Source organism: Xenopus tropicalis, chromosome 2 (genome assembly GCF_000004195.4).
Source record: "Xenopus tropicalis strain Nigerian chromosome 2, UCB_Xtro_10.0, whole genome shotgun sequence".
In the NCBI taxonomy this organism is placed as follows: Eukaryota; Metazoa; Chordata; class Amphibia; order Anura; family Pipidae; genus Xenopus; species Xenopus tropicalis.
Genome location: NC_030678.2, coordinates 175,581,174 through 175,597,193, shown reverse-complemented (window position 1 = coordinate 175,597,193; position 16,020 = coordinate 175,581,174). Strand labels below are relative to the sequence as shown.

At 49.2% G+C, this 16,020-nt stretch overlaps 2 protein-coding genes across 3 annotated transcripts in view; both read right to left on the bottom strand.

The window, feature by feature from the left end:
* LOC101733677 overlaps positions 1-2,982 on the bottom strand; it is a 42,004-nt gene extending 39,022 nt beyond the window's left edge. Inside the window, exons 1-2 of one of the 2 annotated variants that reach the window (XR_004221079.1) lie at positions 2,306-2,982; positions 988-1,112 (exon numbers count right to left, since the gene is read on the bottom strand). Coding sequence is in view for 1 of the 2 variants with exons in the window: in XM_031896317.1 (XP_031752177.1) it covers positions 1,154-2,158 (1,005 nt within the window). In the remaining variant the exon portion in view is untranslated. Of the gene's footprint in view, positions 1-987; positions 2,203-2,305 lie in introns of those variants that run through there. The other variant, XM_031896317.1, reaches the window with a different exon arrangement.
* Positions 2,983-7,164: 4,182 nt separating this feature from the next.
* Positions 7,165-15,975, bottom strand: LOC100495831 (oocyte zinc finger protein XlCOF7.1). The gene is made up of 8 exons (XM_031896288.1): positions 15,868-15,975; positions 10,423-10,570; positions 9,973-10,149; positions 9,798-9,894; positions 9,475-9,582; positions 8,700-8,797; positions 8,512-8,581; positions 7,165-8,024 (listed from the first exon to the last, which is right to left on the bottom strand). Exons 2-8 carry the CDS (start codon positions 10,501-10,503, stop codon positions 7,258-7,260), a joined length of 1,398 nt encoding a protein of 465 aa, XP_031752148.1. The 5' UTR covers positions 10,504-10,570; positions 15,868-15,975; the 3' UTR covers positions 7,165-7,257.
* Positions 15,976-16,020: the final 45 nt, after the last annotated feature.

Here is a 16,020-nt window from a genome sequence, read left to right as displayed (position 1 = left end):
AGGAAGAGGTGGCGCCTCCTGGATGAAAGTGGAAATACAGAGAAAGACGTTTATATCGGGCGATTTCTCGTTATTTGCCTTGTGCCGCATGTTTATTCTGTGTAGTTATTTTATCTCTCCTTTTAATATATATATATATATAAAACATTCACAGAAACCCTCCCGGGACTCTACCCTGTTTGGCCAGACAACTGCCCCAGTACTGAGCATGTTGCAGACTACATTGATTCCCAAGCTGCCACGGCTCATGTATCTGAGCAGCGAGAAGCCAATTGCCTTTGTGTCTTTATACAAAATGAATAATAAAGTGGCCAAGTTCCATTTGCCAAAACACTGTCCAGTCAGGGGTCGCACCATAAAACTGGGCAAATGTAAAATCCATTTATTCCCATTCAGTCCTAGCAGTGCAGGGCAGCCCTGGGCAGTGCAGGGTTAAACTGAGAGCACATTAAACACATTAATGGGGGGGGGGGAGAATTCACATAAGTGATGATATTGAGACAAAATAAAAGTGACAGAGATAGATTTGTCGGATTTTCCACCGTATTCACCAAAAATCTATCTCCACTTTTGTGAATTTGCCTTTTAAACAGACAGTTTTCAGTCATTTTGCCAACAATTTTTTGTATGAATTTGGAATCCTGGATTCAGTGCATCCCTAATTACTATGTCCCTAACGATGTGGGGCAGCTGGTGTCTCTGTAGCCACACGGAAGGGAAATGCCCCCTATTGGGCACCAAGGTCTCAATACTGATGAGCTTAAGTAAAGGGTTAACTGGCCTTAGAAATCCCTGTCCCGTCTGTGCCCCAGTTCCCCAGCTGCCACCTACAGACTGACTGGCAGCTCCTGCCCTGATGCCCCATGTGCCCCAAGTACCCTCAGTGCTGCTGCAGCTCTGGGCGCCCATGGGAAGGCACAGCACACCCTGAGGGGACTAAATGCAGAGGATAAAATACTCCCGACACTTATATGTTCTACCCCTCACCTCTCCAGTCAGGAAGGAAATGGCCTCCAGGGTCAGGATCAGCCGCTCGCTTTGTATCCATGGCGATCATTGTGGCACAGAGAGACGCCAAGGGGCACGGAGCCCCCACCTTGGGAAGTGTCAGCCTTAGAGAGAAAAAGGGCAGGAAAGTTGGGGGAGACAGATGTTAGAGAGGAGCAGGGATCCTGGGCCCCTGTGAGGAGCCAATATCAGAGAGAGGCTCCCCTGGTGCATGATGGGATAGCTCTGCTGCCCCTTTCTCCCCCCAGGTGCATGATGGGATATATGTGATGGCACCTTCCCTCCCCAGGTGCATGATGGGATACATCTGCTGCCCCTTTCTCTCCCCAGGTGCATGATGGGATATATGTGATGGCACTTTCCCTCCCCAGGTGTATGATGGGATATATGTGATGGCACCTTCCCTCCCCAGGTGTATGATGGGATAGCTCTGCTGCCCCTTTCTCTCCCCAGGTGCATGATGGGATACATGTGATGGCACCTTCCCTCCCCAGGTGCATGATGGGATACATCTGCTGCCCCTTTCTCTCCCCAGGTGCATGATGGGATATATGTGATGGCACCTTCCCTCCCCAGGTGCATGATGGGATACATCTGCTGCCCCTTTCTCTCCCCAGGTGCATGATGGGATATATGTGATGGCACTTTCCCTCCCCAGGTGTATGATGGGATATATGTGATGGCACCTTCCCTCCCCAGGTGTATGATGGGATATATGTGATGGCACCTTCCCTCCCCGGGTGCATGATGGGAAAGATCTGCTGCCCCTTTCTCTCCCCAGTTGCATGATGGGATATATGTGATGGCACCTTCCCTCCCCAGGTGCATGATGGGATAGCTCTGCTGCCCCTTTCTCTCCCCAGTTGCATGATGGGATATATGTGATGGCACCTTCCCTCCCCAGGTGCATGATGGGATAGCTCTGCTGCCCCTTTCTCTCCCCAGGTGCATGATGGGATATATGTGATGGCACCTTCCCTCCCCAGGTGCATGATGGGATAGCTCTGCTGCCCCTTTCTCTCCCCAGGTGGATGATGGGATACATCTGCTGCCCCTTTCTCTCCCCAGTTGCATGATGGGATATACATGCATCCCTTTTCTTTCCCCTGGTGTGACTATGTGCTCTACCTATTGCCCTGCTCAGGTGCATGATGGGAAAGATCAGCTGCCCTCACACTTACCCCCCCCCCCCATTCACATAATGGAATAAATCTGCTGTCCATTATGTCTCCCCAGCTGCGCTACCTGCACTGCTTCTCCCCCCCCCCCTGGGTGCATGAAGGCGGCTGCCCCTTACCTGCGGAGCTCAGGTAGGATTATTGCTTCAGGGGAGCCAGTGAGTCACAGTCTGAGGAGGCGGAGCCCTCATAACCATGCGACCAATGATGACGGTGAAGCATGTAGGGGCGGTGTCTAGAGCTGTCCCCGCCCACACCATGTGACGCCAATTACCTGGGGAACACCCCTGAGGGGAAATGGCGCTCCCCAGCAAAGTGCTTTGGGGGGAAGGGGGTGTAAGGGCACATTTCTAGGGAATGCAAACCAAAAAGGAAAATATAGTGACACTCTGCAAAGCAGGAAGCAAAATCTGTGCTGCCCCCAAAATCCAACGTTTTGGCAAAATGTATTACATAATAATGAATAGATGAATCATATGTAACTGAAATAAACCTATGCTGATACCTACAGAAACAGAACTGCAGATAAACGGCTGTGGGCCCTGTAGCAGGAATAGAGAGCAGAGCTTTATATTTGTATCTCCCTTAGTAATACCCAAGCGCTCATAATATACTGTATATAGTGACATATATCCTTATAATGCACAACATCCATGAATAGTGATGAGCGAAAAAAAGTCACGCGGTATCACCTCATTGTTCCCTGACCTACATACAGGCACTCACCCTGCCTTTAAATAGCCATGTAACTCCTCAGTTATTTCTTATATCCTTATCATTTACAGTAGGGGGTACATTATCCCTTGTAATACATGAGTGATACTCAGAGTTCCCTGTATAACTCAGCCTGCAGCCTTGTGCCTTTATATGGGCACAGAACCCCTCAGTGACTGCTAATATGCTTATCATTTACAGTAGGGGGTACAGTATCCCTTATAATACATGAGTGATACTCAGGGTTCCCTGTATAACTCAGCCTGCAGCCTTGTGCCTTTATATGGGCACAGAACCCCTCAGTGACTGCTAATATCCTTATCATTTACAGTAGGGGGTACATTATCCCTTATAATACATGAGTGATACTCAGAGTTCCCTGTATAACTCAGCCTGCAGCCTTGTGCCTTTATATGGGGGGCACAGAACCCCTCAGTGACTGCTAATATCCTTATCATTTACAGTAGGGGGTACATTATCCCTTATAATACATGAGTGATACTCAGAGTTCCCTGTATAACTCAGCCTGCAGCCTTGTGCCTTTATATGGGGGGCACAGAACCCCTCAGTGACTGCTAATATCCTTATCATTTACAGTAGGGGGTACATTATCCCTTATAATACATGAGTGATACTCAGAGTTCCCTGTATAACTCAGCCTGCAGCCTTGTGCCTTTATATGGGGGGCACAGAACCCCTCAGTGACTGCTAATATCCTTATCATTTACAGTAGGGGGTACATTATCCCTTATAATACATGAGTGATACTCAGAGTTCCCTGTATAACTCAGCCTGCAGCCTTGTGCCTTTATATGGGGGGCACAGAACCCCTCAGTGACTGCTAATATCCTTATCATTTACAGTAGGGGGTACATTATCCCTTATAATACATGAGTGATACTCAGAGTTCCCTGTATAACTCAGCCTGTAGCCTTGTGCCTTTATATGGGCACAGAACCCCTCAGTGACTGCTAATATCCTTATCATTTACAGTAGGGGGTACATTATCCCTTATAATACATGAGTGATACTCAGAGTTCCCTGTATAACTCAGCCTGCAGCCTTGTGCCTTTATATGGGGGGCACAGAACCCCTCAGTGACTGCTAATATCCTTATCATTTACAGTAGGGGGTACATTATCCCTTATAATACATGAGTGATACTCAGAGTTCCCTGTATAACTCAGCCTGCAGCCTTGTGCCTTTATATGGGCACAGAGCCCCTCAGTGACTGCTAATATCCTTATCATTTACAGTAGGGGGTACATTATCCCTTATAATACATGAGTGATACTCAGAGTTCCCTGTATAACTCAGCCTGCAGCCTTGTGCCTTTATATGGGGGGCACAGAACCCCTCAGTGACTGCTAATATCCTTATCATTTACAGTATAAAGTCTATATACTCTGCACAACTTACAGTTAAGGTTTCAAAATATATTTATTTCAGTACAAGTATTTTAACCCCATACAGACAGCCTAACGCGTTCCATACTTACCCAGCATGAAATGATTAAGCACATTTGCCTTTAGACTCCCCTGTAACTAACGGAGCCGCACCCACATCCTGTTACTACTCTTATCAAATCCCTGTGGGAGGAGCCTTTGCTTGGGCTGCAATTAGTTCCTTATTTCCTATTTGCCCCGATTGCTGCTTCCCAACACTGGCAGTGTTTCTAGGCCCTAAAAGAAGCCCCCAAGCCCTGTGCCATGTATTTCTTAAATGCTTTCTTTCTCATTCCCATTAACACCTTTATGGCTGAATTAAAGGGCCAGTAACACTATTTTTTGATGTAAAAGATCCATTCTCTCCCCTCCCAATAACACATCTATCCTGGGCAAAGTTAATCATTTTTATTGGTTTATCCATAACTACCGAAATAACCTCCCTCTTCCATTTGTGTGCTGCATTTCAAAAAAGGCAATGGAGGCAACATGGATTCTCTGAGCTTTTATGTGCCTGTTCCTTTCTCCTGGTAGCCTGGCATTCTTGAAACCGGGGTCACTGACCCCAGCAACCAACAAACTATTGTTCTGCGAGACTGCAATTTCATTGTTACTGTTATTTTTTATTACTTATCTTTCTATTCAGCCCCTCCCCTATTCATATTCCTGTCTCTCATTCAAATCAATGCCTGGTTGCTAAGGTCATTTGGACCCTAGCAACCAAATAGCTGCTGAAACTCCAAACTGTTACTTTTTATTACTTCCCTATCTATTCAGTCCCTCCCCTATTCATATTCCTGGCTCTCATTCAGATCAGTGCATGGTTGCTAAGGTCATTTGGACCCTAGCAACTGAATAGCTGCTGAAACTCCAAACGGTTACTTTTTATTACTTCCTTATCTATTTAGCCCCTTTCCTATTCATATTCCTGTCTCTCATTCAAATCAATACCTGGTTGCTAAGGTAATTTGGACCCTAGCAACCAATGCCAAACTGACAAGCTGCTACACAAAAAGCTAAATATCTCAAAACCCACAAATAATGAAAAATGAATAGCATTTACAACCCATCTCAGAATATCACTCACAACACTACTAAAGAGTTAATTTTAAAGTTGAACAATAAATCTCTCCAGCATTTCCACATCAGCCAAAAAAAAAAACAAACAAAAAAACCGAAATATTTCTATATTTTTCCTATATTTGACCAAATCAGAAGTTATAACGGGACCATAGAGAAACATCCTAAGAAAATGAGTCTGCCGCTTAGAGCATTTAAAGGGGTGGTTAACTTTTAGTATGTTATAGAATGGCCTATTTTTAGCGACTTTTCAATTAGTCTTCATTTTTTATAGTTTTAGAATTATTTCCCTTCTCCTTCTGACTCTTTGTAGCTTTCAAATGGGGGTCACTGACCCCGGCAGCCAAACCCTATTGCTCTGTGAGGCTCCAGTTTTATTGTTATTGTTACTTTTTATTCCTTATCTTTCTATTCAGCCCCTCCCCTATTCATATTCCTGTCTCTCATCCAAACCACCCCCTGGTTGCTAAGGTAACTTGGACCCTAACACCCAGATAGGTGCTGAAATTCCAAACTGGAGAGCTGCTACATAAAAGCTAAATCAGGGGTCCTCAAACTTTTCAAGCAAGGGGCCAGTTCATTGTCCCTCAGACTGTTTGGGGGCAGACCATAGTCACTCGCTCTCTGCCGCGGGGTCAAACTATGGCCCATTCCTGCATCCTCTCTCTTCCAGCTCTTCCCCCCACATCATCCGTCCATCCTCCCTCTCCCTTCCAGGTCCCCTCCCCCACCCCACCCCGCCCTGTCCGTCCTCTCTCTCTCTCTCTCTCTCCCAGCTCCCCCACCCTGCCCCGTCAGTCCTCCCTCTCTCTCTCCCAGCTCTCCCTCCACACCCCACCCTGTCTGTCCTCCCTCTCTCTCCCAGCTCCCCCCTCCCGCTCCCTTCCAGTTCCCCTACCCTACCCCGTACGTCCTCCCTCTCTCTCTCTCTCCCAGCTCCCCTACCCTACCCCGTACGTCCTCCCTCTCTCTCTCTCTCCCAGCTCCCCCCTCCCGCTCCCTTCCAGTTCCCCTACCCTAGCCCGTACGTCCTCCCTCTCTCTCTCCCAGCTACCCCCTCCCGCTCCCTTGCAGCTCCCCCACCCCACCCTCTCCATCCTCCCTCTCTCTCTCTCTCTCTCCCAGCTCCCGCTCCCTTCCAGCTCCCCCGCCAATCCGTCCTCCCTCTCTCTCTCTCCCAGCTCCCCCCTCCCGCTCCCTTCCAGCTCTTCTGCCCCATCCGTCCTCCCTCTCTCTCTCTCCCAGCTCCCCCCTCCCGCTCCCTTCCAGCTCTTCTGCCCCGTCCGTCCTCCCTCTCTCTCTCTCTCTCTCCCAGCTACCCCCTCCCGCTCCCTTCCTGTTTCCCCTCCCACCCCGTCCGTCCATCCTCCCTCTCTCTCCCAGCTCCCCCCTCCCGCTCTGTCTGTCCTCTCTCCCTCCCAGCTCCCCACTTTCCACTGAGTCCACTCTCTTCTAGCACCCGCTCCGTCCGTCTGTCCGTCCGTCCTCCAGCTCCCAGTTCCTCCCTCCCACTGCCCGCTGAGTGCTCCCTCTTCCAGCTCCCCCCGCTCCATCCGCCCTCTCCCAGCTCCCCCGTCCCGCTCCAGATCCGACCCCCCAGGGTAATTTACCTGGCCCCTGCTGAGTCCACACCCCAGGCAGCGGAGAAAGAGGACTCAGCGGGGGCCACGTCAATTACCGTGGGTGGCCCGTGGGCTGTAGTTTGAGGATCCCTGAGCTAAATAATATAAGAATCACACATATTAAAACAAAAATAAAGCACTTTCTACATCACACTGAAAGTTAACTCAAAGGTGAGTAGCCCCTTTATAGAAAGTTGGCATCGGGAAGAGTCAGATCAGAGGGGTTTCTTTGTGCCGGCGCTGGTGCGTAACAAGGTTCGTCATCCGAGTGAAAGCTTTGCCGCAATCGGAGCAGACGTAAGGCTTTTCGCCAGTGTGAGCCCTGTGGTGCACGAGGAGACTGGCGTGCTGGGTGTAGCACTTCCCGCATTCAGAGCAGGAAAATGGCTTCTCCCCTGTGTGGATTCTCTGGTGTATAATCAGGTTAGAGTTTTGGCTGAAACTTTTGCCGCACTCGGAGCAGGAATAGGGTTTGTGGCCGGTGTGGCACCTCTGATGCACCAAGAGATTGGACTTCTGGCTGAAGCCTTTGCCGCATTCGGAGCACGTAAAGGCCCCCATGTGGAACAGCTGGTGTTTCACCAGAGTCGATTTGTGGGCAAAACATTTTCCGCACTCGGAGCAGGTGAAGGGCTTCTGCCCGGCGTGACTTCTCTCGTGCACCAGAAGGTTGGACTTCCAGTTGAAGCTCTTCCCGCACTGGGAACAGGTAAAGGGGCCCTTGTGGAGTTTCTGGTGTTTAATGAGAGCCGATTGGTCGGTAAAACCTTTCCCACATTTGGAACACAAGTACAGTTTCTCCCTTTCGCCGGCGGCTCTCTCTTCGCGCCTCTGGATGTAATGCAGTCTCGCGCGCTTACTTGCCCTTTCTGTAGCCGAATGTTCGCTTAATGTGTTTGCACTTTGCTCAGCAATGAGGGGAAGCTCCGGAGCAGAATGGTGCTCTCCGTCTGGCATCTCCCAGCTGCCAGCTCCACCTGAAGGAAAGACAGAATGGCCAATGAAGCAACCAATCAACATTCTTTGTTCCTTAACAACCAAAAAATGAAAGCCATAGAGGTTGAGGCTGAAAAGATCCACATTGATCAACTCTACCCCTAATAAAAGAATATAATTCTAAGCAACTTTTTAATATGAATTTATTCAAAATGTTTAGTGTTTTAAAAGTTATTAGTAAATATAATAGCTAATGAAAGCAGCATTTGCTGAACTCCTGGTTGGTAGTAAGTTGGGTTGAAAAAGAGACATACGTCCATCACGTTCAACCATAATGCCTATATATAACCTGCCTAACTACTAGTTGATCCACCTAGTTGGTACTTTGTAAACAATGTTACAAAGGTCGGTCTCCTCCAGCGAGTCAGGTCTGTCTTGTGTTACATTGTTTGTGCAAACAAACACACTGGAAATCCTTAAGCTGGGGGCGGGGTTTGAACACAGGTGTGTGAGTAGGAGGAGCCTCACCTGTGCTGATCTCTGTAGGAATTTGCTCATCGTCGCACTGCGGCAGGAAGGCCTCATCCTCTTCTTTAACCTGGAACATAACAGTCAGCGGCACATCAGTCACTTATTCCTGGTTACATCTCAGCCTTTGCAATTTTCTCTTTATAACAAAGAATACAGACTTTATCTAATATCCTGCAGTTTGGTACCTGGAATTCCTGTATCACAAAATTCTCTTCCCCCAGAGACTCCTGCCCATAAAGGTCCCCGGGAGTTGTGGGCGGAGAGTTTCCGTCGCTGGATTCCCCTAGGGAAGATATTCAGTTAGTGAATTTATAGAGAACATTCTATATATAAATGTTAATAATAATAATATCTCCTTATAAAGTCATGTTTAGCTATGTCATCAGCTGAAAGGGTTGGTTCACCTTCAAGTTCACTTTAGTATATGATACAACAGCTAATTCTAAGCAACTTTTTAATTGGCCTTCATTATTATAGTTTTTAAATTGCCTTCTTCTGACTCTTTGCAGCTTTCAAATGGGGGTCACTGACCCCGGCAGCCAAAACCTATTGCTCTGTGAGGCTCTAGTTTTATTGTTACTTTTTATAACTTATTTTTTTATTCAGTCCCTCTCCTAATTATATGACCATTCAATTCAAACCACTCCCTGATTGCTAAGGTAACTTGGACCCTAGTAACCAGAAGTCATGACCCGTGGCCTCGTGCCTTTATATGGGCATGAAACTACCTTTAAATATACTTATAACTTACAGTAGGGGATACATTATTCTTTCTATATGTATCACTGGCCTGCACCAAAAAGGCTCCCTTTTGTATTAGTTTCATTATGATGCAGACAGGACCAAAGGCAAAGTTTACATGACCCCCATCTACTGTACATACAACAGATAAGGGAAACTAAACCTTTATGTGGATAGAAGTCCCATCAGCAGCCAAGGTAGCGCAGTTACATTACTGACCTGCAGGGGGACTAAGGTACATTTTTCTCTCTGGGGGATCCGTACAGTCTGTCTCATATTCCGAGAGGCTCTCGTTCCTGGAGATCTCAGTACTGAAGCTGTCATGGCCTGTTAGGGAGATTTATTTATTATCTCTTATTTATATAGCGCCGGCACTTTTCATTTCAATCACATGACTTACTGTATTTTAGCTGCAACAGACTATATTTATATGTGCCCTCGCCTGTAAGGTGCCATGACAGTGTTCTAGCCCCACCCACTGCTTAGCCCATGTGATTAGCGTGCTTGTGGGCTTGTACTGAAGTGAGAGAAGGGCCACTTACCCAGGGGCAGTGGGTTCTGCCGACTCTCCATGCGGTGCTGCTGTTCTTGCTGTTCCATTGAGAAGCCAAAAGAGACATCCTTACAGCGATTAAGGACCTACAGAGAGAAACACACTCTCATCCTCCCACTCTCTAGACACCCCATTATGTTATATAACTTTCCGCTCTCTCTCACCTCTCCGGTCAGCAGATGGACAATTGTGTGAGTGAGCGCTAGGATGTTCCCATCATGGATGTGGGAGTTGGGAGGAGGTTTAGGCAAGGGATTCCTTACTGGGCAGGGCCCCTCTGCTATGCAGGTACCGGCACTCTCTCTGTTCGGCTCTCTCTGCTTCTTCACCACAATATAATCCTGTGTATTGGGAACAATAACTCTCAGTGGAACCAGCAATATCCCACATGTGCGCCCCCTGCAGCGCAGGATGGATAAATACATGGTATAAGGAGGAACTTAAAGGGGCCATTGTTACAGATAGGGTTAATGTTTAGCCCAAAGGGAAACCAGCACCGGATATTATTCATTGATTAGGGTTAATTCATTTAACCTATTTGTCTACTTTGCGCAATGTGAGGCAGTATGTACATGGGCCAATGTATGAAATACTCTCTCTGTGTTACCCCTCACCTCTCCCGTCAGGAAGAAAATGGTCTCCAGGGTCAGATTCAGGATCTTCTCAGCCACTTGCTTTGTATCCATGGCGATCATTGTGGCACAGAGAGATGCCAAGGGAATCAGGGCGCCACCGGTGGAAGTGCCGCCTTTAGCGCAGCCCCTGGAACAGGAAAACCAATATTGAGACGTGGGGGATTCAGTTATACAGGGCAGGCCCATACATGGGGGGCTCTGCTGTTATTAGGGGCCAGGCAGGCCCAACTGCTAAGGATATTCTCTCTTTCCAGCTGGAAAACATTGTTGCTTCACTACAGCCCCCAAACCCCTGGGGAAGTGCTTGATAGTAACACAATGTATCTGAAACCCACGCTGCCGCCATTCCCACGTGCAAGTTGGGATCAGCTGCCCTTCTGCCCTCCCCCCAGGTGTATAATGGGTCAGATTTGCTGCTACCTCCATCTCATCTTCCTGTACCTCAACAACACCCACCATATTAGCAGAAAATCAGCCTACCCTTCACCAAGCTGATCTAAGCTCTTCCTTTCCCTTCAAGACCTTCACCCAAAGTACTGCCTCTAGTACCAAAACCCTTACCCAAAGTACTGCCTCTAGTACCAAAACCCTTGCCCAAAGTACTGCCTCTAGTACCAAGACCCTTACCCAAAGTACTGCCTCTAGTACCAAGACCCTTACCCAAAGTACTGCCTCTAGTACCAAACCCTTAAAAGTACTGCCTCTAGTACCAAAACCCTTACCCAAAGTACTGCCTCTAGTACCAAAACCTTACCCAAAGTACTGCCTCTAGTACCACAACCCTTACCCAAAGTACTGCCTCTAGTACCAAGACCCTTACCAAAGTACTGCCTCTAGTACCAAAACCCTTACCCAAAGTACTGCCTCTAGTACGCCAAACCCTTACCCAAAGTACTGCCTCTAGTACAAACCCTTACCCAAAGTACTGCCTCTAGTACCACAAACCTTACCCAAAGTACTGCCTCTAGTACCAAACCCTTACCCAAAGTACTGCCTCTAGTACCAAACCCTTACCCAAAGTACTGCCTCTAGTACCAAACCCTTACCCAAAGTACTGTCTAGTACAAGACCCTTACTACTGCCTCTAGTACCACAACCTTACCAAAAAGTACTGCCTCTAGTACCAAGACCCTTACCCAAAGTACTGCCTCTAGTACCAAGACCCTTACCCAAAGTACTGCCTCTAGTACCAAAACCTTACCAAAGTACTGCCTCTAGTACCACAACCCTTACCCAAAGTACTGCCTCTAGTACCAAGACCCTTACCCAAAGTACTGCCTCTAGTACCAAACCCTTACCCAAAGTACTGCCTCAAACCCTTACCCAAAGTACTGCCTCTAGTACCAAGACCCTTACCCAAAGTACTGCCTCTAGTACCAAGACCCTTACCCAAAGTACTGCCTCTAGTACCAAGACCCTTACCCAAAGTACTGCCTCTAGTACCAAAACCCTTACCCAAAGTACTGCCTCTAGTACCAAGACCCTTACCCAAAGTACTGCCTCTAGTACCACAACCCTTACCCAAAGTACTGCCTCTAGTACCAACAACCCTTACCCAAAGTACTGCCTCTAGTACCAAGACCCTTACCCAAAGTACGCCTCTAGTACCAAACCCTTACCCAAAGTACTGCCTCTAGTACCAAAACCCTTACCCAAAGTACTGCCTCTAGTACCAAAACCCTTACCCAAAGTACTGCCTCTAGTACCAAGACCCTTACCCAAAGTACTGCCTCTAGTACCAAAACCCTTACCCAAAGTACTGCCTCTAGTACCAAGACCCTTACCCAAAGTACTGCCTCTAGTACCAAGACCCTTACCCAAAGTACTGCCTCTAGTACTTACCCAAAGTACTGCCTCTAGTACCAAGACCCTTACCCAAGTACTGCCTCTAGTACCAAGACCCTTACCCAAAGTACTGCCTCTAGCCTTACTACTTCTAGTACCAAACCCTTACCCAAAGTACTGCCTCTAGTACCAAGACCCTTACCCAAAGTACTGCCTCTAGTACCACAACCCTTACCCAAAGTACTGCCTCTAGTACCAAGACCCTTACCCAAAGTACTGCCTCTAGTACCAAGACCCTTACCCAAAGTACTGCCTCTAGTACCAAAACCCTTACCCAAAGTACTGCCTCTAGTACCAAGACCCTTACCCAAAGTACTGCCTCTAGTACCACAACCCTTACCCAAAGTACTGCCTCTAGTACCAAGACCCTTACCCAAAGTACTGCCTCTAGTACCAAAACCCTTACCCAAAGTACTGCCTCTAGTACCAAAACCCTTACCCAAAGTACTGCCTCTAGTACCAAGACCCTTACCCAAAGTACTGCCTCTAGTACCAAAACCCTTACCCAAAGTACTGCCTCTAGTACCAAGACCCTTACCCAAAGTACTGCCTCTAGTACCACAACCCTTACCCAAAGTACTGCCTCTAGTACCAAAACCCTTACCCAAAGTACTGCCTCTAGTACCAAGACCCTTACCCAAAGTACTGCCTCTAGTACCAAAACCCTTACCCAAAGTACTGCCTCTAGTACCCAAAGACCCTTACCCAAAGTACTGCCTCTAGTACCAAGGCCTCTAGTACACAACCCTTACCCAAAGTACTGCCTCTAGTACCACAACCCTTACCCAAAGTACTGCCTCTAGTACCAAAACCCTTACCCAAAGTACTGCCTCTAGTACCAAAACCTTACCCAAAGTACTGCCTCTAGTACCAAGACCCTTACCCAAAGTACTGCCTCTAGTACCAAAACCCTTACCCAAAGTACTGCCTCTAGTACCAAGACCTACCCAAGTACTGCCTCTAGTACCACGACCCTTACCCAAGCTGCCTCTAGTACCAAGAACGCCTTACCCAAAGTACTGCCTCTAGTACCAAGACCCTTAACCCAAAGTACTGCCTTCTAGTACCAAAACCCTTACCCAAAGTACTGCCTCTAGTACCAAACCCTTACCCAAAGTACTGCCTCTAGTACAAGACCCTTACCCAAAGTACTGCCTCTAGTACCAAGACCCTTACCCAAAGTACTGCCTCTAGTACCAAAACCCTTACCCAAAGTACTGCCTCTAGTACCAAAACCCTTACCCAAAGTACTGCCTCTAGTACCAAAACCCTTACCCAAAGTACTGCCTCTAGTACCAAACCCTTACCCAAAGTACTGCCTCTAGTACCAAAACCCTTACCCAAAGTACTGCCTCTAGTACCACAACCCTTACCCAAAGTACTGCCTCTAGTACCAAGACCCTTACCCAAAGTACTGCCTCTAGTACCAGACCCTTACCCAAAGTACTGCCTCTAGTACCACAAACCCAAAGTACTGCCTCTAGTACCCCCTTACCCAAAGTACTGCCTCTAGTACCAAGACCCTTACCCAAAGTACTGCCTCTAGTACCAACCCTTACCAAGTACTGCCTCTAGTACCAACCCTTACCCAAAGTACTGCCTCTAGTAGTACTGCCTCTAGTACCAACACCCTTACCCAAAGTACTGCCTCTAGTACCAAAACCCTTACCCAAAGTACTGCCTCTAGTACCAAAACCCTTACCCAAAGTACTGCCTCTAGTACCAAGACCCTTACCCAAAGTACTGCCTCTAGTACCAAAACCCTTACCCAAAGTACTGCCTCTAGTACCAACAACCCTTACCCAAAGTACTGCCTCTAGTACCAAACCCTTACCCAAAGTACTGCCTCTAGTACCAAAACCCTTACCCAAAGTACTGCCTCTAGTACCACAACCCTTACCCAAAGTACTGCCTCTAGTACACAACCCTTACCCAAAGCCTCTAGTACTTACCAAAGTACTGCCTCTAGTACCAAACCCTTACCCAAAGTACTGCCTCTAGTACCAAAACCTTACCCAAAGTACTGCCTCTAGACCCCTTACCCAAAGTACTGCCTCTAGTACCAAGACCCTTACCCAAAGTACTGCCTCTAGTACCAAGACCCTTACCCAAAGTACTGCCTCTAGTACCAAAACCCTTACCCAAAGTACTGCCTCTAGTACCACAACCCTTACCCAAAGTACTGCCTCTAGTACCAACCCTTACCCAAAGTACTGCCTCTAGTACCAAGACCCTTACCCAAAGTACTGCCTCTAGTTACCCAAAGTACTGCCTCTAGTACCCCTTACCCAAAGTACTGCCTCTAGTACCACCCAACCCCTTACCACAAAAAAGTACTGCCTCTAGTACCAACCCTTACCCAAGTACTGCCTCTAGTACCAAGACCCTTACCCAAAGTACTGCCTCTAGTACCAAGACCCTTACCCCCAGTACCAAGACCCTTACCCGTACTGCCTCTAGTACCACACCCTTACCCAAAGTAGTGGCTCAAGGGAGAACATTGCCCAACTTGAGGGAGCCGTGCCACCCACTGCCCTCCCTACAGGTACACCCCCCCCCCACTGCCCTCCCTACAGGTACATCCCCCCCCCACTGCCCTCCCTACAGGTACATCCCCCCCCCCCACTGCCCTCCCTACAGGTACATCCCCCCCCCCCACTGCCCTCCCTACAGGTACATCCCCCACCCCCACTGCCCTCCCTACAGGTACATCCCCCCCCCCCACTGCCCTCCCTACAGGTACATCCCCCCCCCCCACTGCCCTCCCTACAGGTACATCCCCCCCCCACTGCCCTCCCTACAGGTACATCCCCCCCCCCACTGCCCTCCCTACAGGTACATCCCCCCCCCCACTGCCCTCCCTACAGTACATCCCCCCCCCCACTGCCCTCCCTACAGGTACATCCCCCCCCCCACTGCCCTCCCTACAGGTACATCCCCCCCCCCACTGCCCTCCCTACAGGTACATCCCCCCCCCACTGCCCTCCCTACAGGTACATCCCCCCCCCCCCACTGCCCTCCCTACAGGTACATCCCCCCCCCCCCCCCACTGCCCTCCCTACAGGTACATCCCCCCCCCCCCCCACCCTCCCTACAGGTACATCCCCCCCCCCCCCCTCCCTACAGGTACATCCCCCCCCCCCCCCCACCCTCCCTACAGGTACATCCCCCCCCCCCCACCCTCCCTACAGGTACATCCCCCCCCCACCCTCCCTACAGGTACATCCCCCCCCCCACCCTCCCTACAGGTACATCCCCCCCCCACCCTCCCTACAGGTACATCCCCCCCCCCCCCCCACCCTCCCTACAGGTACATCCCCCCCCCCCCCCACCCTCCCTACAGGTACATCCCCCCCCCCACTGCCCTCCCTACAGGTACATCCCCCCCCCCCACTGCCCTCCCTACAGGTACATCCCCCCCCACTGCCCTGCCAAGGTGCATTATGGGTTATAGCTGCTATGCAGGGGGCAGATAGGACTGAGATGCTGAATGATGACAGATTGAGTTACCCTTTCCCTCTCCCTCTCCAGCTGTACATGGGGGGGGGGGGGGGACTGAGCTGTACAGACGCCATTTACCTTCCTCAGAAGCCCAGCTCCTCACAGTCTCACACTGACACAGATATTACTGCCGAGCACTTCCGGGTCTCCTGCCTCATGTGACTTTTCCCGGCCCCACCCCCATAGCTAGCGTTCCATGTCATTAGGGATTCGCGCAGCCGCAGTAGCGTC

Coding starts and splice junctions, on each gene's coding strand:
- LOC100495831 (XM_031896288.1), bottom strand. CDS start 10,503: ATGATCGCCATGGATACAAAGCAAGTGGCTGAGAAGATCCTGAATCTG. Junction 9,895..9,972: donor TCCATCTGCTGACCGGAGAG/GTGAGAGAGAGC, acceptor TTCTCTCTGTAG/GTCCTTAATCGCTGTAAGGA. Junction 9,583..9,797: donor GCAGAACCCACTGCCCCTGG/GTAAGTGGCCCT, acceptor TCTCCCTAACAG/GCCATGACAGCTTCAGTACT.